Source organism: Lichenostomus cassidix, chromosome 23 (assembly GCF_008360975.1).
Source record: "Lichenostomus cassidix isolate B80296 chromosome 23, HeHo_3.0, whole genome shotgun sequence".
In the NCBI taxonomy this organism is placed as follows: domain Eukaryota; kingdom Metazoa; phylum Chordata; class Aves; order Passeriformes; family Meliphagidae; genus Lichenostomus; species Lichenostomus cassidix.
The window spans coordinates 281,473-306,790 of record NC_139503.1 but is presented as its reverse complement, the minus strand read 5'-3'; the positions used below and the strand labels follow the sequence as shown (position 1 = coordinate 306,790).

Below are 25,318 nucleotides of genomic sequence, written 5' to 3'. Positions count from 1 at the left end.
CACACAGGCACCGACTGGATAGAAAGGTTTTATCAAGTTTTAAAAAAGGATCAAAAAAATTATTACTTTTTTTTATACATGTACATTACAAAATATTTGCAGTTGGGATTTTCATCCAGGGGTTACTGAGCTGATTATTAAAAACAACAAAACAAAGCAGCAGGAAATCTGGCTTATACAGCAACCGACAGGGAAAAGCACAGACAGACATTACATCGGAATACAGAAGGCAGGGAGTCTGCACTGGGATGTGCAAGTATGGACCAGGAGCTCTGATCCCCCACACCCATTGCCTCCCCGTAGAGTCCGACCATCAGTGTTTATTTTGCAGGGAAAAAAAAAAACCTGACAAATCTACAGTATTTTGCTCACAAGGTTGGGCTTTTTTGTCTTTTTTTTTCTTCTTCCTAAGCAGAGTTTCACTGCTGAAACTCCTTTGGTCTGAAGTGAGGAACCCCGTGCACCCTGAGAGTATCCATCAAATGTCACCCTTCCGACCCCCAGCCTGGCTGGGTCCATGGAGGGCACTTCCCATCCCTCCTCTCCCACCTTATCTCCTGCTCAGCAATAAACCCCTAAGATACAAGTGGAATAATTACTCTTATAAATATATTTATATCATGTAGGAAAATAAGGCACTTCAGGAGGGGTTACAGCTCGTCTAATTCTATGACATTCTAATCAGGAAGAAAAATGGGTTAGTTTCTGAAATGAATTAAAATGAATGTTAATGCAGTAATAAAAACATCGGATCCACTTCCCACTTCAAGGCTTTGTTCAAAAAGGAAGAGAAGAAAGCACCCCCCGAAATCCAACAGCAGTGAAACCCGACCCGGGGCAGCTGCATCTGCCCTGCCAGGCAGCTCCCTCCCAGAGCCCCTCCAGGGCAGGGACTTCCAAAAGAAACACGTTAAATAAGTTCATGTTCTGGAAAAAAAAAAAAAATCCAATCTATCCTTTCCCTGAAATGACACTCTACATGATTCCTCAGCCATCTGGGACCTCCGGGAGCCCCTTCCCTGGCTCTGGCCTGGTGCTCTGGCTCTGATAAGGAGAGGAGAAGCAGTGAAGGTCACCGGCTGCGGCGGCGGCTCCGGGCTGAGCCCGGGGAGTCGGGACGAGGCTTTCCCAGCGAGGGGAAGGGGGGCGGCGGGGGAGAGGCTGCCGGGAGCAGCAGCCAAGCACTGCGGGCGAGGACACCGGGAGAATGTTTAACCAGGGAAGGGAAGAGAAGGGAAGGGAAGGCAGCCGTGCCTGCCTGGACTTGCAGCCCCGAGCCAGCGGCTCCTGGGATGGGCGAAATGGCTGCTCGTGGGGAACACCAGCTCTGCACTTTGGGAAATGCTTGAGGTTCACCCCAGCCTCATGGAGGAAGAGGGGAGGAAGGAGTAAGAGCCCACGACACGAGGGCAGAGCTGGCAGGGCAGCCCTGCACTTCCAGCACAGCTGCTCTCTCTTGCAAAGGTTGGTTTTGGCACCTCTCCTCCTCCCCTACTGCTTTCAAAAACATTGAGCTCACTTGGTGGCCCAGAGCTCCGCGATTTTGCAACGATACTCAGAGATGGTCCCTCTACAGCAGCTGTTTCTCAGGGATCCCCACACTGGCCCAGCCCGCTCAGCAACCAAAGATTTAGGGGAAAAAAAAAGCAGGAATCAAAGGAGATTAAAAACACTCCAACAACCAACCTTCCCTACCTGTCCACAACCCTTCTGTTTACGATCCTGCAGTTTTGATTCCTGCCCTGGGATGGGATTTGGGAGCAGAGGGTGTTTCCAGCAGGCTTGCAGGGACAAGGCAGCGTCCCTCCTGCTGCCAGGAGGCCAGAGGAGCCACCTCCACCCGCGGCTGTGCCCACACAGCAGCATCCTTGTGCAACAGGCAGTGTGAAGGACTGTCCCCAGCGCCCCAGGCACAGCCCTGCCTGACACACCATCCATCGGGGCTCGGGGAATATGGCACTTTTCTGTATTTCAGGCGACAGGAAGACTCAGTCCCCCTTCCCAAGAAGGGGTAAGTCTAGTTAAGGCAATCTCAAATTAAGCCAGGTTTGGCATTTGCAGGCTCCTAGCTTCCCCGTGTGATCCTGCTGTCAGCCTGGGTTAGCTCAGGGCCTGTTTTTCCCGGTCTCTGAGAGCAGCCAGAGGAGGATGCTCTCAGAAAGAGCAGCAGAACGAGGTAGCACCTCTCTCACCCCCTCACCCAGCTTGCAGCAACCATCCCTTTACATTTCCAAGTCTCTCCACTGCACCACGGCTCACTGGCACTCCAGGGGTTTGTTTCCTCTTCCAGAACCTGGAACTAGTGCTGTTCAGATGTTCCCAGCCCATCGGGATGCCTGGCTGCCTACGCCCTCTGCATGCTGCCTGCAGACAAAACCTGATGGCACAGCCATGCAGGGAATCTCTGGGGTCTCACTGGATCCCAGCTCAATCCACACCCCAAAGCCCATCCTCCAGGCCATCTCTGCCCCAGCCAAGATTAAAATTACATACACACACACACACACACACACACACAGAGAAGGATTCAGTAAGAACTCAATGGCACAAGCTGAAGCCATCAATCAACTCCCAAGCAGGATTTCCAGCAAGCCTCGGCCAGGGCCTGGTGTTCCAGGTATCAGCAACATCATTAAAGGAGCTGAGGCAGGGAATAGAGAACAGGCACAGGCTGGTGAAATAGTTTAGGAAAGGGAAAAAGATGGGAGAGTTGGTCTTAGTGGGACACACACCCCACAACAGCTGGACCCATAACTTCAAAGAGGCTTTGGAACTGCTTTTTGCATGACCCTTACTGAGTCATGTCCAAATTAAAATACACATCAGTGGTATTTGGGTTAGATTTCCAATATATGCTTATATTCTATGTAAGGTAACATAAAACAGCAATAAAACCGAGGTCAGCTAGTTCAAATTCCCCATTTTCCCCTGCCGGTACTGGGTCTATAGTGAGCAGCCTGGGAATTAATTCACAGGGTTAGTGAGGAGAATAAACGTTCTCTTAAAATTAACTAATGAATTATAATAACAAAATTAGGGTAGGTTAGGTCTGATGTAACTGATGGGCAACTCAGTTCACGCACACGATGTTTTTAGGCACACAAACTCCCCTCCCTAGGTGGAAGGGAGAAGCAAAGGCAATACCAGCATTGAAGTCCCTGTGTTAAAAGTACGGTCACCCCGCTAAAAAAAGCACCTCTCAAACTGCCCTGGCCAGGCCAAAGACCACCACAGTGCCTGGTGTTCAGAGAACCCCTCCCCACACCATCTCCCTGCCTTAGGCACTGGATTTGGAATTTTAAAACACACTCTCAGCATGAATTGGAGAAATCAGCCCAGCAGGGTCTGGCCACCGCTTGGAGCTGACCACAGATGTGTCTCAGTGGGGCAGTGGCTCTGCTTTCCCAAGAGTGGGAAACTGAGCAACCATCCTGCCCTGGTTTTACATCCCTCTGTGCAAGTCTCCTCTCAGCAAAGCAGTCCAGGAGATTTGAGGAAGGTAAAGGCAGCTTTAAAGTAAAAAAAGTCCCTCACATTGCACCCAAGGCACTCAGCAGCCTCAGAGCTGGGAAGCGCACCCCACACAGGGTGATCTGGAATTAATACTCAGGGGTCAGAGGGGAAAGAATTGTGCACTATTGCCAAAAACCTGATTATTTGACAGTGGGATGCAGCAGAGAACTGACATTTAAAGCCCATTTTCTTGCAGCACTACCAGTATTCACTGGCAAGGAAGAGCCATCAGATCAACCGTCTGCTGTTGCACTGAGAAAACCAGCTGAAAATGTCCTTCATCCAAAAGGCCACACGGCCGCAACAGGATCATCCATCTTTACTTTAAAAATCCCTCAGGATGGAGGGTTTATATGTGCTCTGCCTGGTGGCATCGAAAATCTGGAGCTTTAGCTCTCTTTTAAATAAGCAACCGTTACACCCCCTCCAGCTAAATCCCAATGCCGCATCCTCAGTGTCCGTGAGGAGACCTTTTGCAAAGGCAGAGCACAAAGTCCTGCCAAAGCCAGAGGGGGAGGGAGAGGGGAGATATGCTGCTGGTTGTCTGAAAACCCTTGGCACATCTTTGGTTATGGGATGAAAAGGATGTGGTGCAAGGTTTGGCCACCTGATTCTGTAAGAAGCGAACCCAGGAGAGAAGGGAAGGAGGGGATGGGAGTGTGGCTAATCCGACCATTCGTCCTCATCGAACTCAGAGGAGTCATCCTCGGAGTCGCTGTATTCCACCGCGATGCGGCGCGACAGGATCGTGGCCACGTCATTCCCTACAACGTCCCGCTTCTCCTGCTCCCGCTGCTCCTCCACCTTGCGCAGCTGGAAGCCTGTTGGGAAGAAGGGAGCAGAGCTGATCATGCTAAGGTCTTGGTCACACTGAAATTTCTCTTTGCCACAGTGCTCTGAGCAAGGCAGGCTGGGAGTGTTGGGATAACACTGATGGTGAATGACAGGCTGGGTGAGGAGGTGGAATGGGAGGCAAATCCCTTCTGTGCCCCTCCAAGGCATAACCCCACTGCTGTCCAATCCCCAACAAACCTGGATCACCCCAATTCCAGCACTGCCATCCCCAAAGGTATAGGGGGAGGCATAAAACCCAGCAAGCTGCTCATGAAGGTGGGCAGACAAGGAGGGACCACAAGGGACAAGCCTTGAGCAGCAAGACAGTCACAGTGCTTCCAGGAGAAAGCTCCCCAAGGGTTTCCAGAGGCAAAGGAGAACGCTGGCATGGAAACACAACCTTACCTTGCCGAATAGCTGAAAGCAGATCACTCCTGGCATCGCTAACTGTGGGCAAGGATGACTTGGGCTTGGATATGGAGGTGTCGGAGGGTGGAGGAGGGGGTGGGGGACCATCCAGGCCACTGGAAGCCAGGGGTGGTGGGCCAGGAGGAGGTGGGGGTGGCGGGGGGGGTGGCGCAATCCCACTGCCCGGCTGCGACAGCGGAGCTGGGAGAACACTGGAATAGTCGACTGCTGGGGGAGGTGGAGGAGGTGGAGGGGCAGCAAACTCCGGGTGTGGGGGGAAAGAAGGGGGTGAGGGTGGCGGGGGAGTTCCCGGGGAGGGGAAGCCCATGGGAGGTGGTGGAGGGGGGGTGTTTTCCATCAGTGGTGGCGGTGGAGGAGGAGCTGGAGGGGGAGCAAAGCCCGGCCTGGCTGCTGAAGGAGATCCGATCGGAGGAGCTGGCGGCGGATGGCTCGGGCTAACCAGGCTAGATCGTTTGGGCCCTCCAGAACCAGAACCTCTTTGGTTGTCTACAGGATAGCTGTGGCAAGGAGAGAGACAGGGAATTAGTCCTGAGGCCAGACCAGACTGTACGGTCTCAATGTTAATGCAAATCATGTGTGTTTGCTGCAGTCCAGACAAAAAAAATCCACGTTCCAGCTTTAACTGATGTTTCCATGAGACCTCACTCCTTGGTTTCAGTTCCCTCACGGTGTTTCTTTTGGCCTACACCTCCAGAACAAAGGAGAGCTTCTATGGGTGGCAGGAATGCTATCCTCCATCCCATCTCCCAGGTTGACAAGAACACAAGCTACCTCCCCTCTGTCTGAGGCCAGGCAAGCACATCTGAGCTCAGAGCAGCCTCCTGGCTCAGAGCTCCTGCCATCACTCCTCCTCGCAGAGGTCAGGCTCCTGACACGCCAGGCAGGGATCAGGGATGTCTGCCGGGATAAACCACGTGAGGAGGGCGGGGGTGCCAGGAAAGCATATGCTCTGAACACCTGCTAGGAACAGACTCCTCCCTGGATTGCAGGGCTCAGAGCTGGAGTGCAGCAGCCATGGCTCAGAGCTCGCTGTGGGGACTGAAGGGAAGGCATGGAAACCCAACAAGCCCTTATGGAAACCAGCAATGCATGAGGGACTGAATCTCCCATTGTGAAGGCTCTGTTCATCCCACAGGACCCCAGTGGCCATGTGACAGTGTGACATCCCATGCAAGGGAAGCCCCAAACTGACACCTCCTTCCATGGCAAGACAGAAAAATAAGGTGTATTTGCCACAAAAACATCACCATTTTTAACAGTGCTGATCCAAAACAGACTCCTGGAGATCAAACCTACCTCCCAGGGCTCCTTCAAAACAAGCACCAAAACAAAACCAGAGAGGGGAGATCTGTGGGGCTGGGCAGAGATCTGAGCAACTGCATAAGGCAGTGAGAGCTTCATCTGAGAGCTCATGTCTGCTCTGCCCGAGAGGCACAGGCTGCAGAGTGCAGTGTTGGGTCTCTCTGACACATCAGAAGAGCCTTTGCTGCAGCATTGCTGCCTTTGGATAAGATGGAGACAAGCCAAGCAGCCCTGTCTTTCAGACAGATTTTCACTTGTTCCTCTCGACTCTGTTTTAATGTCTTTAAAAAAAAGAAAAAAAGTCTACTCTTGTTTCACCCTTTGCATCTTGAGCCACTGCTGGACTGTAACTCTCATCTCTGGAGGTGCCTGGGAGTCACCATTTCACTCAATCCCAAGTAAATGACCTGAACTTGCACCCAAGTCTCTGGGAAGGAGGCAGCTGCTGTGCTCAAGTCCTTGAAATTTAAATACATCTCCATCTCCAGTGCCCACATCATGCGTTTCCCAAAGATCAGAACAAAAGAGGCTAAAGAAGCTGCTCTTCGCAAAGCTCTGTCATGGAATATCCTGAGTAGGCAGGGACTCATAAGGATCATCATGCTCAACTCCTGGCCCTGCTCAGGACACCCCCAAGAATTCCACAATGTGCCCGAGAACCTTATCCAAATGGAACATAAGGAACAAAAGTCCGTGCAATGGAACAACTACATTGGAAAACCCAGGCAATGGAGCCAAACCATTCACTGGGACACTGCTGTGGAATAAATCTGCTCTAGTTCTCCCCTTCCACCTGGGAATGGTGACAGTGGCTGGGATTCGTGGAGAGCTGTGCTGCCTGTGCCTCTGTCCCTGCCTGCAGTTGCACTTTCCCTCCAGACAGGAGCATTCTCGTTCCCATACAACACCCATTAGGAAGCTCTGCTGAACTATCTCAGCCTGTCTCATGTCATCCTTTTACACCACCTACTACTCCTCAGTGACAGAAGGGATCCCGTAGGCTTACCTAAATTCCACCGGGGGTGGAGGCAGGCTGTCATCTGGGAATGAGGGAGGTGGTGGCACAATAGAGTCAGTCTGCGGCGGTGGCGGGTAGCAGTTCCCATCCATGCTTTCGTTGGAGCCAATGCTGCCGTTCTGATACACCATATTGGAGGGGTACCTGGGAAAAGCAAGACAAGCAGTTTGTTTAAAGAGCTCAAGGCAATGTCTAAAGCTCATTTTTCCCCTAGAGAGTTGTCCAGAGAAGCTACGGCTGCCCCATCCCTGGAAGTGTCCAAGGTCAGGTTGGACAGAGCTTGGAGCAATCTGGTCTAATGGAAGGTGTCCCTACCCATGGCAGGGGGTGGAACTGGATGGGCTTTAAGGTTCTTTCCAACCCAAACCAGTCCATGATTTTATATCATTTAAAAAAACCCCTTTTTTTATCAAAGACTCTGTATGGAGAACCACATACACCTGTATGTGTTTGCTCTACATAATTCTTTGGCTAAAATTTGCTCAGATGCCGCCCTGTTTATTGTTGCCACACACCAGAACAGCAGAAGTATATACTTTAATAAACAAGCAAACACCTGAATAAATGTATTTTTTATAACACTTGATTTTGTAAAAACACTCAAGAGTGTTTTGACCAACTTGGACTTCAAGAACTTGCAGTTACACTCAGTATCATCAGTGGCAAAACCACAAGATACTCAAAGATGCAAAAAATTAAGCTTGAGAATAAAATATCAAAATGGATCCAAGAAGCAGCAATACCATTAAAACAAGTATCCAAAGCTGGAATAGTACTGAAAAGAGACTCTCACACTTTCAGTGGGCTCATTTCACTGGGGGGTGGGGGAACCATTCCATTTTTGGGGCCTCTGGACCCCAAGTGAATCCAAATGTAAGAACATGCTCACATGAGAAAAGAGAGGAGCAAGAAAATGGTGCTGTTGTGCTGCTCGATTCCCCTGCTAGAAACCAAACCTGCTCTCCTATTAAACTAAAAGCAAGTTTTATTTTTAGCTGGAGAGTGTGATTTAAAGAGAGATTTTTTTCTTATATGAAAGGAAGCTGCAAGGAAGAAGAGCATTGTGGGGAATTCGGTCTGCTTCCAGCCTTGCTGGTGTCAAAAGTTAAATGAATTCCCAAGCCAGAAGTGCTAAAGAGAGATCTGTAGCTTGAAATACTTGGATGGGGACAGCCCCCGCTTCAACTTTAGGGTGTGAAGAGCCATTTGTGAAATGTAACAAAGCCATCACACAATGGCACCGAGATGCCAACCTCGGCTGGGTGTGAGGGAAGGGCATCTCCGCAGGGCAGAGCCAAAGCTCCCAACACCTCTGTGCCCACAGGCAATGAGAGCAGCTGAAACCGTTCCTGCCACCTTGTTCCAACCATGCAGCTCCCGATTTATTTGGCAAATTTTAAATCAGCAGACGGATTTACTTTGGAGAATCTGATTAGTGGCAGTATCGATCCACAGATCTGGAGGAGCTGCAGCGCAGGGTGAACTGCATCCCAATCACCCAGCCCCAGACTTGCTTACCCAGCAGGACCATGCTTGTCCTTTGACTCGACAAATTCTTGTCCCATTTTCAGCTTCTCCCACTCCTCTTTCCGGGTTTTGATTTTCCGTGGATTCACATTTCCTCGGTTCGGATTCTCCTTTTTCTCTTTCTAAGAGAGGAGGAATCAAACACAAGCTTTGTTTTGCTTTAAATTCACTGGGCATACAGAGGAACAGACCTGGAGCAGTTACAAGAAGCTACATTCTCAAAGAGGATTTTTGGTTTACTTTTCCGGTTGCGGCACTCTCCAAAGATCTTCCATATAAAAGATCTGGAGCACAGACAACATAAAAATGCCAGACAACACCAGGCTCCCCAGTGCAGCCCAGACACGGTGCCATCGTCACCCCCGGGCACAAGCACCTTGAGGAGAGAGTAAAAGCTTGGCTTCCCACGTCCATTCAGGTTTTGGCCTCTGCATTGAGACTCCCAAATCTCACCTTCACCCTGATGGTGTTCAGTGTCTTGGAGTGCAATATGGACACCTGCTGACAGAGAACTGGGCTCTAGCTGGCCTCACTCGGAATCCTAACACAGCCTAAATCGCTCCTTTGTTATTTCTGATTGATCACAGACTCTTTTCATACTTAATACTCCAGTTGCTCAAAAGCTAAATAAAGTATGTTAAGAGTACACTTCTTATGATATAATTTAATGTTAGGGCCCAAAGATGGTGGCATTTGGAAAAACCAATTAAAGGTATCTTTGTTCTCTTTTTTTAATTAACAAGGATGAGGGTAAACCAGATAAAAACTTCACTGAATTGATCCCTTGGGAGTCCAAAAGTGGAAACCTGAGTTTTGGATAGCAAATTTGGAGTCCAAGATTTATTAACACTTCCCACTTCCTATACTTCCCTTCCTCACCCTATGTTTCCGTTTCTCCTTCATGATATCCTTGGTGTCCTGAAGCATTTTCTCCTTCCAAAGGTCGAAGAAATATGAAGGATTTGTGTAGAATTTAAGCGCCTCTTTGCCATCATCCCTGGAACAGGGAGAGGAAAAAACCACACAGACAAGGATCAAATCACACATGTGTTTGCAGGAGACACAAGGCACAATCTCAGATGACAGTTTGAAAGTGCAGTGAGGTGGTTAGAAGTCCTGCTCTTGCCTCTGCCCCCCATTTCAGAACAGGAAGAGACCCCCAGCCTCACTCATCCCAGCTCTCCCACTTCCCATCCCTTCTGCCCTCACACAAAGCCTCCATTACTCAGCACTCAAAGAGCTCAACTGCTCTGAACAATCACCAAGAGAGCAGCAGGTCTCTCACTTCAACTCCCTTTTGTTTGTGCTGTATTTTGGTGTGAAAAAACCTCCTTCTCCAGCTCAGGAACCCTAAATCAGACCAGCAGCGTCCTTGAAGCTCCTGAGTGAGCACACACACACTCCCTCTCCTCCCACTTTGCAGTGCAGCCGCGTCTGGCAGGAGACAGCTGCCTCCAGCTATCTGTAATTACTTTTTACCTGCTCAAAAGATATTTATGGATGTGGGATAAGTCTCTGGATTCTGACCCCCTTTATTTCTACTACCTACAAGATGGAATCAGAGCAGGACTGCTCAGAACTGGTTACACATCCAGTGTAGATCCCACCAGATGTCTCAGACCAGCACTGGAGGCCACAGGAAGCATCTCCAGGAGCCTGCTGCACCCACCTGGGTGAGAGCCACCTCCAGGTGAATGCTCAGCACCTCGCACTGCGGCTCTTTGGAAAGAAGCCACAGGGCTATGGAGGAGCACATGAAAAATGCCTCATCTGCAGCACACCCAGCATGGCTCTGCAGTGCCAGCCAAGCCCAGCCCCAAGGCAGTCACAAAAGTGACAGTAGGAAAGCAAAGAGATAATTTTCTAGCTACATTCATTTGTATGACCTCAAAAGCAAAGTTTCACATAATCCAAAGGATGGAGATTTCCTGGGGGACCTCAGTTTAGCAACTCATTTTCCCAGTGGAAACAGCTACTTCAGTCCAGCATGGGATGGGAAAGGACCTCCCCAGCAGGTTGGGAGGAAGAGGTTCCTCTCTGCAAGGGAACAAGAAGGTATTGCAGTCCTACCTGTAAGGTGAGAGGATGTTGAGAGGTGGAGGAGTATTGCAGGTCCCATAGGTTTCAAGGACAGGCACAGGGAGCGAATCCCTGTCAAAGAGCTTCTGGTCCTGAGTGGTAGAGCTTTTGAAGGCCTTCCTGGTGTTAATGCCTTGCAGGGAGACTGTAAGGAAGAGGGGAGAGCAAGTGAAGAACAGTTTGACCCAGGCCAATGACACTGAAGCCCAAGCAGTGAACATCTGATTTCAGTTGGAGTTCTTGGCATGCTTTGCACTTCTTAAGGTCAGGTTCCTTTTCCCACAGATCCCTCGGGAAACCCATCAAATCTCCATTGTGCCGTGCCAAGATCTGCTGCTCCATCGACACAGCTCTCCCTCGAGCGGCCCACGGGGTTTGGAACCCCTATGACCAAGCTCAACCAGCTCATCCAACTGGAGAGCGAGTTCCCGCATGGAAAGTCACTGAAGAGCAAAGCTGGACCCGGCCAAAAAGGCTGCCAACAGTGCTTTACTGGGAGGCAGGGAAACAGTTCCTCTTAGCTCCAGAGAACACACTCCAACACCCATGGCAGTGTCACACTGGGTTTATGGTGCTGAACTAACCACACTGACTCAACGAGAACCTTCACCATGCTTGGCCTGTGCTCCACTCCATTACCTTCCTCCTCTTTGGGATCCAGCTGAGTGACTTTGACTTGCAAGCGGTCAACTCTCTCGACGAGAACGCTCACCCGAGAAGCAAAGGTGTTGGCTTGAGTAAACAACTCTCCAAATATGTCTTCTGCAGATTTACCTGCAATATTAAAGCGTCCACATTACCCTTATGTACCACATCAGACCATACTCAGTCTCCCAGGTTGTTTTCCTGAAGAAGAAATAAAGAAAGAACCAACCACTCTTCTTTTCAAGTTTGTCAAGGTTGAGTTTAACATCCAGGAAGAAAAAACGCTTTGTTCCACCAAAATCTGACATTTCCAAGGGATCTTCAGGCAATAAGATAACAATTGAGACATCCTTTAAAGTCTATTAAAGTAATGAACTAAAGAGGGCTGACAACACTACACTGGCCTGAATGTGGATGGATCTGAAGGTCCTTTAAGATTCTCTGCTGCTCTGTTTATTAGACAAGGAAATAGTAAGATTTTTATTGCTCTGGAGAATCTCAAAGGCTCCCAGTCTCCAGCAGGCCTGCCTCCAGGGGAGCTGGCACATATTTACAAGTTTAAAGCACTCTGGAAGTAGAGTGTAGACCCAGTCCTGGATTCCGAAGCTGGAGCTGTAACGGCAGCCGACAGCACTGACCCTGCTGTTCCTTCAGGTGGCAGTGTCTGAAAAATTGATGCATTCACATGGATTCTAAATCAAAACCAAAGGAGAACTTTGCAACCAGGGACATTCTCTCTGGAGCAGCTTGGACTGCCAGTGGGCTGCTATGACAAACACCATCCATGGCTTGGGCTGTGAGAGTGCCCGGGGCTCGGATCAGGAGCTGCACCACTTACAGGAGCCACTTCAGATCTGTCCTTAGGAGTTTAAAACCTACACTGCAACAAGAGATGGCCACAGGTAGACAGACGTGGGAGAGTTGGAAGAAATGCAAGAACTTCAAACGAGTCCTGTCTTTCAGTTCTACTTCCGGGCACAACCCAAGACAGGGAGCCCCAACCGTGCAGAGGACAGCGCGGAGCAGAGCAAACTTGGCACCGACCGCAGACATAGGCCCGTGGTGTTCCCACTGATGGGAAACATTTCCAGCCACGGCTGCTGAGTACAAGGCTGCTCCCAATAAGCAGTCTGGTTTTGAAGTGCATCATCATATGGTCAACAGTTTGTTCTGGAATCTGTTACTCCTAAAGATCCTCTCCAACATTCAGGAAAGAAATACCAGTTGGAAGTCTGATTTCAACAGCAATTTTGGAAAACGTGGTTGTCTGCAGAGTCCCATCAGACAGACAAAGCGCCCCTTGCACAAGGCAAGGCGAGGGCATCCCCCAAAAGCCCAGCTGCACAAACACTCCCAGCTATCTAACCCGATATATCAGCTCCTTGTTCCTGCTCCCAGGAGATCGAGATCTCCTTTCACTGCCAAGCACGGGGAATCAGCCAGGTTAAAATTCAACCTTCTCTACCCCTTTTGGTGGCAATGCCCGCTCCAAGTGTTTGTAGAAAGCAAATGCTGAAGGTTAACTTCAACTGACCTCTTCCTTCCACCCTCCCAGACAATGCAGACTCCACAAATGCTCAATTAACAAACCCAAACTCATGAGAAGGAGGATTTTATGTCTGGAGACCTATGGACCAGGCAGCTCTTGCTATATCCGTGTTTCAAGAAGCACTCTCCATGTTCAACACCAGCACAGACCAGCTCTCCTATTTGAACATGGAAAGTAAAACTTTATCTGTGGGAAAATGCAAAACTTTCCAGCAACAGCTCAAAAAAACCCAAACCAACGTTGTAATTTCGTTTCTACTTTCAGAAGAACTGAAAAACATTTCTGAATTTCACAAGGAACTGCAACAAGCACTAGGGGAAAAATTAAGTCTTTGGTTTGCAAAGTGTATTTCAAGTATAAAATAATATATAACAGCATTTTCTATACTGGTTTTTACCCTGGAGGGAGAAGGGATGGTCTGGGTTCCCTTGCCTGTGTAAGTGCACTTGGAGTTATCAGCCAGCATCTCACACATCACCTGTACTTCACGTACACTTTCAGATAGGGTAAGACAGAGATTAATTTTTTAGTTTAGTTACTTTGACTGCAATAGTGCAGCTTACAATCAGAATTATCTTTGTCATGCACTGGCAAGAAGACAGACGGCATGATTTAATAGGTCCTTCCATCTTTAGCTTGTGGATTCTATAAAATCACACAAAACCACGCTGTCGACTTATACAAAGTGCTCCCAGCTGCGATAGTAACGAAGGGTAAACTCACTGGAATATGAAAGTTTGACAAGATTTATGTTTGCATCTTTGTAAAGAGACTGTGGTGCACCAGGCATGGCTGATTATTCACTTGACAGGGCTGTCACAGCCTACTGAACCTGCTCTACATTCCTGTAATAGTCAAGGTACAAGGAGAGAGTGAATTTGTTTTTTGGAGGAGAGAGGAAAGGGTGGGGGGCAGGAGTTTGGTCATCTGGGTGCGAGTGCAGTCTAAACATTGCTTTATTTAAAATACTGCTGATCCTGGGGAAGTGGATGGTGCTCAGCATTTCCTCCCCACCTGCCTGCTCCCCTCTCACACCGAGTGTCAGCAGGAGCCACCTCTCCTCAGTTTCCTCTCCAGCAGCAGTGGTCCGGCAGCTCACACCTCCTCCCCCCATCCTCACATCCCAGCCCCCAGGGTACCTTCCCGAGCAAGAAGCCAGGCTGCAATTTGGCTCCCAGCACTTCAGAAGCAGAGAAGCTTTGAATATCTGTGCAAAGAAGGCCTGAATCTGTGGGATCTGGCCAGGGCTCTGTCACACTAACCCACAGTGCGTCTCTGAACAGGGATGAGCTTTCCCTGCAGCTGGGCTTTGCACAGCTTTACTGCCTCCTTCCTCACCATTTCACATGCACGAGATGGATTTCACTCACACTCCACAACCATCTTGGCTACCAGACCTAACAAATGAACAACAAGGGCCAGTTGAACATGAGCAGAGAGCCTGGTCTCGCCTGTGCAGTGACATTTCTCCAACCCAACAGAATGTGACACCGACTGGCAGCAAACACGGGCCCAGATTTCAGCGACAGCCATGGTTTGCACTGCTGGAAAGAGGCTGCACCCAAACTATCCCTGCCACATGGTGGAAGACAAGGGCTTGCTTTGCAGAGCAAGCAGAAGGGCTTGCAAACACCCCAGAGAAGCTAAACAATAGATTAATTTGATTATCAAAGTCTCGCTTCAAGGACAAAGGTGGTTAATCAGAACCCAGAGCATTTCAACGGAGTATGGAGTCATCCCAGAGAGACCACAATTAACTCTTCGTTTCTCCTATGGCATGTAGGCCTGTGTCTTCCCTCCAGCTTTTCCAAGGCTACGGGTCAGCCCACTGGAGAGCTGAGCCAGGCATCGCTCCAGCTCGTGCTGCCATTTGAGTGAGCAGCCCCAAACCGCCAACGCTCCGGAGGCACCGCTTGGCTCAGACGGGTCTTTGGGTCTCACAACGCAACAAACAGCAGCAGGGGCAAACAGGAGCTTCTGTGTGGGGGCTTTAATTATCTTTCATTAAAAATAAGACTACTGACATGGTGTAGATTCAACAAAGTCAAGCTCCATTTAGTAGCACATGCAATTACAGGCACATTCTCTGACATAAGATCCTGCCTGCTCCTAGAGCCTCCCATTTTACAAGCCTGAGTTGTGCTCCATCCTTCCATCTGCAGTTTCACTGCAGCCTCTCACATACACACACACATACACACCCCCCCCTCCCCATTTTCTCTTAGATAGGAAGGCAGTGGGACCAGGGATATGAAATTAGCATCAGATTTCTTTAGGAAAACATTTTAGCATTACCCAGGGAAGGCAGATGGGGGAGAAATAGGAACATGAGAGTAGAAAGGGAGCTAAATAAAGAGCAGTAGCGACTCCTGAGGGCAACGCGCAGGCTCGCCATGGTACTCACTCAGGCTGCCCAGCTGTCGAATGACATTTGCCAGGGTGATGTTGGTCACGCATTCCAGCTCGCTCGGAACGCTAGGCAACGTCTGACGGCACAGGTGCCTTGGCTCAATGTTCCTCGTTACTAACGGCATGGTGGACCTGCTTCAGGCACTGTTCTGAAAGATGAAAAACAACCCAAAAAAGAAACAGGAAAGGATTACTCAACCGCAAATTCCAGGCACACCAGAGCCATGGTGTTCGTTTTTCCTGCTCTCAAATGGCTTTATTTATAAGCCGTCTTTCCCCCCTCCTCACCCTGAGAAAACTGGTTCATCAGAAATAAAGATCCTCCTGTTCTCTGACTTGCAGTGACAGCAGAGCCCCACCAGCCCAGGTACAGAGGCAGAGATGGAGAACTCCACATCTTCGCCCACATTCCCGGTGCTGCTGGCAACGCTGCAGCCGTTGTTCCCTTCCTACCCATCCGGATCAAGCTCCTGCCTCCTGCGCTCACACAGCGCCTGGCGTGACTCTGAGGAGCTCCTCTTCAGAAACATTTCAAACTTGCTATCAATAGTTGCTTAAACCGAGGAGATGAAGACGGGAGATGTTATTACATAAAAAAGGAAAGAACAAAACAGCTTCTCCCAGCACACCAAAGCACGTGCAGTACCTCCCTCCTGGAGCAGCACACGGGGCTCTCTTGGAACAACAGGAAGCGCTTGCAGCTGACCAGGAAACTTTCTGGTGACTGTTCCTTATCCTGCAGGCGGCACCCCTCTTCCCTTGGGAAATCCCCCGGGGAATGAGGTTTACACTGGACCATTGTCTTTGTGCTAGAGCAGTTTAAGGTTGAGGGAGCTCTAATCAGGATGCCGGACTGGAGTGTGCTCAGAAAGAAGTCAAGATTAATCGTACAACAAGCAGGACAAACTTCCAGTTCTTAAAAAAAAAAACCCAAAAAAAACCTGAAGAAAACTTAAGTGTCCGGAAGTTATGCTTTGGACAGAAAATGCTTTCATCTGTGGGTCAGTGTCTTGAACTAACAAAAATCTCCTTTGCTAACAGGCTGAAATTTTGAAGCATCAAACAGTTCTCTCTCAGATCATCCAGCTCCAAAAGGGAGAAGGAAACCTGGGTGACCAGCTCACTACAAGGAGCATCATACATGCCTGAAATCTTTAGGACTAAGTGAAAGCAAATACATCCCAAGTTCTTGATTAATTTAGAAGGGGAAAGAATCACTTTTCTAGGTCAGCTGAGGAACAGCCCAAGAGAAGCAGGCAGCTCCCATGTGATAGGCATGCGGATCTGCTCGGGCTGGGTGTAAAAATAAAACAGGAAGCGAACAGCTTGGGGAACATGGCTTCCTGTCACCACCAGCAAAAACCCAAGAACCATAAAAAATCAGCTGTTTGCTCTTGACTTTGAGCCACCCTTTGATAGTCTCTGTGGCAGCTGGCAGCTTATCTTTGAGGTCCAGGAGTCCTTCCTGGATGCTTTTCTATCAGGGTGTTAAGAGGAAGAAGTGGGCATTATCCCTCCTAATTACCTCACAAGCCAGATTTTGAATTGCTAAATTTGACCCATTAAGGCAGAGGAGTTCAAGAGCCGCAGCATCGGGCGCTGGGATATCTCCCAGACAAGCAGATGTAGGTTGCTGCCATTTTGCAACACTTCTACTCGAGGGATTTCACAGCATCTCCGAATGCCAGGATGGTTTGGGTTGGAAGGGACCTTAAAGCTCATCCTGTTCCAACCTCCTACCACTAGACCAGGCTGCACGGAAAGGGTACCCAAAAACTGAACACCTTACAGATCAGGGGAGTGAGATCTGCACCCACATAAACAAAAGCAAGACCCTCCGAGGATCGAATCCGTGTTGTTTTTCCCTGTGTCCACTGCAGCCATCGGTAACTGCTGGGATATTTAAAGAACAGGGTAAACTAAGGAAGGGCTCTGACCTTCGCTTCCCAACACCCCGTGTTTTATTGATTCCAACCCAAGCCCTACAATCTTTTGTCAGCTTTAGTGCTTCATGCCAGACAAACTTTCCCAGCTCCCCCCAGACTGCAGTCTGCACCAACAAGCAGCTCTCATAAACAAGGCAGCATTTGCAGGCTGCCTGCATCCAGCTTCTCCCCCGTGCTTCCCCAGGGCTCGGCCAGGGAGCACACGCGGTGGGATCTGCCGAGCTGGAGTGGACAGCCTGGCTGGAAAGCTTCCAAGGTGGAGGACAGACAGAAGGAAAACAGCAAGAGGAAAAATAAGCCTGGAAGGGGGGAATGAGATGTGAGTGTACTGTATAAAAGGAGACAAAAAACCCCCCAGATGATGGGTAGCGCAGTCAGATAAATGCAGGTAGCACTGATCTCTGCAAGGATGGGAAAAACGGCAGAAAATGGGAGTAGTGCCCCAAATACCAACAAAAAAAGGCTCTGAATACATTGCCTGTATACAGTCACCCCAGAAGTGTTTGCCTTCAAAGCATGTTTTGAAAGTAAAAGCAAGGAGTAGTGGTGAGAACTGCTTTTTTTTAAAAGAAAAACTAAGGTAGAGCACATGTGCAGCACAAATTTGCACTGGTGCAAGACAGCAGAGATAAAGGCTAAGAAAAACTCCCTTTACAGGTCAGCTCATCCTGCCAGCCACCCCCACCCTCTCGGCCACCCTCCACTGCAGGAGAGTTTTGCCCTCGTGATCTCCATGGCAGCACTTCCCAAGGCCATGAGGACAGCTCCGCTCCCCCCTAAACCCAGCCAGGATCCAGCAAACTAAGGGATTAAATTAACCCTGTGGAGCATCAGAGATGATCAAGGCAGGAAGGGCAGGATGGGCTATGGACAACCACCCTGCTCTCCTAGCAGCTTTTGGGATAAGAGGCATTTTAAAGGAAAAATTCCTCTCTTCCGAGCAGAAGGATGAGGAGCTTAGGGAGGAAATCTGGGACCTGCAAAAAGAGCAGGTGATGCCCCCACAAGAACACCGTTAGACCTTGCTTTTTCCAGGAGTGTTTGGAGGGTAGGGATAGAGATAACAGCTAATGGGCTCCTGTAAAACCTTCATGCCTCGTGAGTAGGTGGGACAAAGATTAATAATGTGGATTGGAAAATAAGTGGTGTATTTCAAAAGCAGGAGTCAGGCAGGGCAGAAAACCAGGTGTGGAGAAGGGACAAGGTATGAGAGCAAAGAGGGATGGAGGAAGAGGAAGCAAAACACTGGAGGCAGCACAAGGCATGAGCTGGGGGCAGGGAGGACACACAGTAAATGAAAGAAGGGACAGAACTAAAAAAGCTTTCTGGGAGGCTCGTGCTGTTATTCTTTAAGAGAGTCATTAAGGAGGCGATTGACAGCACAGTGCCAAGCATGGGCCATCCAGAACTGCTTTACTTTCCATGCTCAGGGCATGACAGCACAGCAGAATTCCACCCCGGCTGGCCAGCCTGGTCATCAGGCATTAGTCACTGTCACACAATGACCGCAGACCATATATTATAACTAAATCCTACCATTCAGATGCAACTTAAATGAATTGCAGGGCCGAAAATCCTTATCTTTAGGGCAAAGATAAGCATTTCCATTTGCTTATGAATGCTGGAGATTAGATTTGTTTCAGGAGTAGGGTTTTGGGGTGCAAACACTGTTTTTAAAGAAGCTACAAGAATGACATGGGCACAGAGGACCTGCCCTGATCCCAGTGTAATAGGAGAGGAGATCAAGTGTGTTAGAAGTAAAAAGAAACTGCCTCTAGAAACAGAAAACTGTCTGCAACAGATTTCTAATGAATATGGAAAACAAAGAAACGCATCAAATTGAAACACGGTGTGAGGAAAGAAGTTTGGTGTTCTCTGCTGGCTGGGAGAGCCGTAAGGAAAATCCACAAACCCTGCTGCATCAATCCACGTTCAAAAGGCTCATCTTCCCAACCACTGTGCTTCACACCTTCTTAAAAACAAGGAAACAAACGATTTTCCTCTCACACTTGAACCAGACCCTTCCTACCTTCTCCCAAGCACTTCCTCTGAAGCCTCCAAGTCATGACTTGAACCACAGAAGGCTCCAAGCCTTGTTGTGACGGCAGTGACTAAAAGCCAAACCATCTGAAAAGCTGAGCTTTGCCCCGCAGCTCCTTTTCCCTTGCTGCCCCACCTCCAGCTGGGCACTGCCAGGATTCCTCATTATTTCCCCTCTCTCAAAATGCTTACACAGGCACTGCCGAGCCCTGGCCTGCTCCAGCCCAAGAAAAAGTTTGCTGAGCATTAAAAAGCCCTGGAAGCTGAACTCACCACTCCTACATTTGTACTGATCTTCCAGTCACAACTGGCATCCTGTTTCCAGGATTCACCGGGCTTTTGCTCCCCATCATCCTTCTCGACAACTCCCATCCTTTCACCCTTTCATCGTTTCACATTGTGGTCTTGGACACCTCATGTTTTTCCAAGAAAGTAAGATCCATGTGTAGAGCTTCTTCCCATGGCTGCTGATCTGACAGCCCACTCCTTCCACAATAAGCTCTCACCTTGAATGTCCTGCTCACCAGTTTTTAAGAGGATTCTGACTTTGGCAATTAGTTCTGTAAATACTCTTGGGCACTGGGGAACAAGCATGGCCCAACACAGGCCCGAAAAGGAGGAAAAACATGTGCCTTGGAATCCTTGCCTTCCTGAATCCAGCACTTTAAGCAAAGCCGAGGTAAATCCAAGATAAGCGTGCTGCTCCAAGATTTCTTATCAGCAAGCCATCGACCACTCTCCCCATGAGCTCTGCTACAAGAGATCACTCAGGAATCCCAGCCCTGGATTAGAATCAAGTACAATTGGTTTGTTTCAAACTAGAACTGCCAGTCCATAAACCCCTCACACAAAGCTGCGTCTTATTGACCATTTTTAATAAATAGGGCTGGCACAGTAAAATTGAACAATTGTTAAGAACAATAAAGGAGACAGACTTTTATTACAACATTGAGAAGCAATACAGGGATGTTTTAGGATTGAGTATATGCTTTCCAAGGTGAGTTCTGTCAACTGAAAACAGCAACTCGGAGCAAATACTCCTTAAGAAGCGGTTTGGAGCAGAGCAGAAAACAGCACTGCACAGCAAGAGAGGAATCAGATCTGGTTTTTGGGGCTTTTTTTGTAGAGCAGGCAGATAGCACAGTCACCGCGGTGGTGCAGAGGAGAAGGCAGGCAGGACTCCAAGGCGAGCCCTGCGGATGCAATGCACACAAAGAGCTGTAAATAACAGGTGAGTTGGAGGGAGAGATCTGGCAAGGTTCTCCTCACTGGTATTTGACCAGTTAGCATAGCATTACTGGGAGTCACCTGGGTAATTCCCCACTCAATGTGACACACAACCTCTTAGATCAGGGACCATCTGCAAATAAATCTGGACCCCAGCAGTGAGATCATCTGTCATAGTGTCTGGTGTAGCACAAAGCACCTAAGGAGGGCAGAGTGCTTTTTTTGGGGAAGGGAATTGAGGCTTGATTTCCAAGTACGTCAGGGTGACCAACCACCCTGCCCTCGGCAGGGCTTACAAAATCCTCTGCCTGGACACAAACAGGCAGCACAGCCAAGGAGACCAAACCTTCAGCTAAGCGCTTTGGAGAGCCGCCTCTAGGAGTGCCCATCGGGGGATTAGATACACCAGCAGGTTTGGGAATGAGGGGGAAAGGAGATAATCAGATCTGAAATTCCCATCAGTATGAAATAAGACTTAACTCAGTAGCTTGCCAACGCAGACCGACTGTTCTTTCTAATGTCTGTGACAACTCTGCTTCAAATTTCAAGCTTCTCTCAGCAGTAGCTACTCCCCCATGTAGCTGTAATGGCCAGAAAGAGACTGGCTTTTATGTAACCCCAAAAGACTTGCAGAAAGGGAAGCAGCAGCCACACACACACACAGAGGGAGAACTGAGGGAAAAAAAAAATCAGCAGAAGGCTCTGCTGAGTGCTCAGGGCTATATCCAAGCTCACAATGCAGCCACAGAGAAGTGGGATGCAGCAATCAGAAATGCTCCAGTTCCACGCTCGGAGAGAGACCCAGCAATCAGTGCTGCATCCGAGCAATAGGGAGCAAAATTATAGAGCAAACTGCCATGTGATGCCACAAACTACTCCATCCCGCCAGCTGTAACAAGTATTCATTCCCAAAAACGCGTCACAGGCTCATCTGTCATTACCAGCCCAGCCTGCCAGCAGCTGAGCAGGAGTCAGCAGTGAAGGGCAGCTGCAGGGCTGCTTCCTTTCACAGTGGTCTATTCTCCCAAAAAACCATGGGGGAGATGGACGGGTAAAACCATCCCAGGCGCAGGGGAAAACGCTGCCCACCATCTCTCAGCAGCCGGTGGGATGGAAAGCACAGGCTGTGTTTTCACCCACCATCACACAAAAGCTCTCCTGAAGCAGGATCTACTGAAAATCCAGGACCTTTGGGAGAACACACTTAGCTGGTCACAAAAACCCACATCCACAACCCCTCTGTGTCTTAATAACACATTTCAATCACCAAGTGGAGGACTTTGCAGACCAGATCTGCCGGCGTTATGAAAGAGGCTGTTTGGGCAATAACATGGGGCAAGAGCAGCACTGCCCTTTTCCACAGTGATGTTCCAACACTGGGAACGTCAGCCCTGATCCTGCAGCAGAATGAGGATTGTACAGCACACCGTGGAGTGCTTGAGACAACAAACATCCAGCCCGCTCCATTCCCAGAGTAAAAATACTCTTTTTTTTTTTTTCTCCCCTGCTTTCCCCCCCCCTCCAGTCTGCTGGCTCTGAAAAATGCAAAAGAGGCTCAGAAAGCCATTTTCTGCGGTTTTTTTTGTCTGGCTCATGCATTATCATCATCATTTACTGCCCTCAAGGGGATTGCACAGGTGTGACTGAAAATTTGGCTCTTCCTTTTAAACTTTTTGTTATCAGCTTTGCTGAAGATGATCTTGCTGGAATAAATATCAGGCTGCTCTCCTGGAGAGGGACTCGCTCGTAGCTGTTGTCAGAAATCAGGCTGGGGGTGGAAGAATGGGGGTGTCACTAACAGGGAACATACAGATCCTCCTAGCTTCTGCTGGAGTGCTAACAGAGCCAGCAGTTTGACCTAGACTTTTATTTTTTTAATTCGTAAAAAAACAAACCATTGCACTAATTAATGTTTCCATTCATTTAGGTGAAAAACAAGTTAAACAAAGAGGGTCACCTGGTGTTCCTATCAATACCTGACTAGGATAGAGGCAGAACAAATGCATTTAAATAAAACACTAGAAGAGATGTGACAACAGAAAGACAGTTTAGCTCAATTAAAGAGAGCTGTCACAGGGATTTGATTCTCAGAATACAGAACTATTGATTAAACAGGAATTAAAGCTCTGGAACAGAAAGGTTTCAAGGTCTTTGCCGTGAGGGTACACATCAGGAGAGAGAGGCAGGGCTCCTTCAGTGCCACAAGAGCTCTGGCTTTGTTGCTTCCTAGGAAACAGGAGCAGCAAAGGGAGCAGAATGCTCTCTGCTAAACCTGTGAATAATCTGGGCAAGGATACAAGGTCAGTGACAACACTGAGTGACATCATGAGTGTCAATCAACAGGTAGCCTTGGTGTACCTGGGTACTGAAAACCTACAATAAGTTCTAAAATATTTCAGGAGTTATGTGGGGAGAGGCCTGGGCAGGTTTGAGTCCTAGAATCCTAGAATGGTTTGGGTTGGAAGAACCTTAAAGACCATCTCACTCCATCCCCTGCCATAGGCAGGGACACATTCCACTAGACCAGGTTGCTCCAAGCTCTGTCCAACCTGGCCTTGGACACTTGCAAGGATGGGCCATACACAGCTGTTCTGGGCAACCTGTGCCAGGGCCTCAGCATCCCCACAGGGAAGAATTCCTTCCCAATGTCCCATGTATCCCTGCCCTTTGGCAACGGGAAGCCATTCCCCCTTGTCTAAAGTTCCTCTCCAGCTCTCCTGGAGTTCCTTTAGGCACTGGAAGAGGCTCTAAGGTCTCCCTGGAGCCTTTACCAGGCTGGACATTGCCAGCTCTGCCAGCCTGGCTCCAGAGCAGAGGGGCTCCAGCCCTTGGAGCATCTCTGGCCTCTGGACTCGCTCCAAACAGGTCCATGTCCTTCCTGTGCTGAGCAGCCCAGAGCTGGAGGCAGCTCTGCAGGTCACCAGGGCGCAACAGAGGGGCAGAATTTTCCAAGCCTCAAGATCTGTAACAGTGCTGAATTAACTTCAAAGGGTCTTGCCTAGAAGGGACAAATGCAGGTGGGAAGGCAAGCAGTGCCCTTGCCCGCGGCTCCCCGCGGAGGTCCTGCAGGAATGCCTGCGCAGAAGCTCAGCCCTGCTGCCGGCAATGGCGCGGCTGCTGAACCAAGCACTGCCTCCCTCAGTCCCGGCCTGAATTCCCGCTAATGAGCAGAGCGGCTTTGCTTCCTCTGCTTCCCACCAGCCTCCTCAGCCAGAGGAAAGGCTTGTGCCTGTCGCGCTAACAAAGCCCAACTCACAATACAGCAGCACATTCTCATTCCTGGGCAGCGCTCAGTAATTAATACGGAAAGAGAGGGTGTGCTTTTTTCCCTCTAAATGACTTATTCGTTAAGTTCGAGCATATTTTAACCTTCCTTTTCAGCAGATAAACTCTGTCTCATTTGCAGCTAAGCTCAGCCTTCCCTTCTTTGCCACACACTAAACTATTTTGATTAATGAAAGAGTAGGAACAAACCAGTTCCAAGTGTTTTCTATAGAGCTCAACTGCTCTTTCAGTTTCAACTCACGCCTAGATAATTATATCACAGCTCTGAGTGCCCCCACCCTTCTGCTCCACTTGGGGAATACTGGAAAGATAAGTCTTTTCTTAATTATTAAATGTAAATAGCTCATTAAATATAATCCAATTACTTTAATTGTAAGAAAAAGGAAGTAATTACAATATGTACATGTATTCTTGCCTCAACAGTTTTAATATCTTAAACGAATCTTTGCAGCATTAATATTTTAAGTTAACCTTTGACATGAGGGGAGAGAAAAAAAAAAAGACATTGACTCCCTGGTATTTTCCAGAAGTGTTATATCTGCTGGGATCTTGGTCACAAAAAAAACAAGAGAGCAGCCTTGAGCATCTAAATCAAAATGGTTTATAAACAGCATCTTAATAAAGTCAAAATAACACACAGACTTTCTACTGTGGAGAGAAAAAATAAATATATAAACATGATGCCACATGAAGAGCCTGAATATGCTTTTGGGATCTCAGGAGCCCAGCAAGATGGGCACTACCATGAACTTGGGAAAACAGGCAGGATCCACCAAACCAGTACCAAAAGCCACCATGTATCTGAGATTTTCCAGGCAGTTCTCCTTTCCCACACCTATGGCTTTTCCTGTTCAAGGGTGGAAAGAGGAACCAGGACTGGGGGAGAAGTGCTCCACGTCTGGGATTACCCAGCTCTTCCATGGCGGTGGCCAGTGAGGTGATCCCACAGAAATGCTGAATCCAGGGTTTGTGTGAGCACAAGCCATCTGTGCGATGCACAGGCACAGCCCAGGATCCCAGGCTGCCATTTGGGATTTGCAGGCAGAGCTGCAGGAAGCTGCGAGGAGCAGTCCTCTGGTTTTGCTCAACAGCATGACAATCTCTGGACTCACTTTCTCCATCCCTGCAGCCAGCAGGACTGAACCTTCCAGCAGACTCCAGCAAGGCCCCACTGTTCTGATCAGCCCCCCATGTCTGACAGAGCAGGGTCAGGTTTCAGCTTGGCTATGGTGACAGATGCCTGTGAAATCTCCTTGGGACAGGCAGAAAAATATTCGGTTTAGCCTGTAGTTGTTTCCATTTTGCACGTTCTGAGCCCAGCAGTGATCTCACCTTATGTAATCTCCAGTGCAAACCTCCAGGCTCTGGACCATCCAAAACTATTTCATGGTGTTTGAAACCATAAAATCCCAGAATGGTTTGGGTTGGAAAGGGCTTTAAAAACCATGGGCATTACTGTGAACTCAGGAGAGAGAACAGGCAGGGTGCCACCACATCAGTACCAAAAGCCATCAT

The 25,318-nt window shown here is 48.9% G+C and overlaps 1 protein-coding gene across 3 annotated transcripts in view; it reads right to left on the bottom strand.

Annotated features, from left to right (window-relative positions):
* Nucleotides 1-15: 15 nt before the first annotated feature.
* Nucleotides 16-25,318, bottom strand: part of WASF2 (WASP family member 2) — a 32,003-nt gene continuing 6,700 nt past the window's right edge. The window contains exons 1-9 of one of the 3 annotated variants that reach the window (XM_085081394.1): nucleotides 15,594-15,921; nucleotides 15,301-15,454; nucleotides 11,342-11,476; nucleotides 10,694-10,847; nucleotides 9,503-9,620; nucleotides 8,615-8,745; nucleotides 7,085-7,240; nucleotides 4,753-5,273; nucleotides 16-4,334 (exon numbers count right to left, since the gene is read on the bottom strand). In XM_085081394.1, coding sequence (XP_084937520.1) covers nucleotides 4,177-4,334; nucleotides 4,753-5,273; nucleotides 7,085-7,240; nucleotides 8,615-8,745; nucleotides 9,503-9,620; nucleotides 10,694-10,847; nucleotides 11,342-11,476; nucleotides 15,301-15,430 — 1,503 coding nt within the window. In that variant the 5' untranslated portion in view covers nucleotides 15,431-15,454; nucleotides 15,594-15,921 and the 3' untranslated portion in view covers nucleotides 16-4,176. Of the gene's footprint in view, nucleotides 4,335-4,752; nucleotides 5,274-7,084; nucleotides 7,241-8,614; nucleotides 8,746-9,502; nucleotides 9,621-10,693; nucleotides 10,848-11,341; nucleotides 11,477-15,300; nucleotides 15,455-15,593; nucleotides 15,922-25,318 lie in introns of those variants that run through there. The other 2 variants (XM_085081393.1, XM_085081395.1) reach the window with 2 other exon arrangements.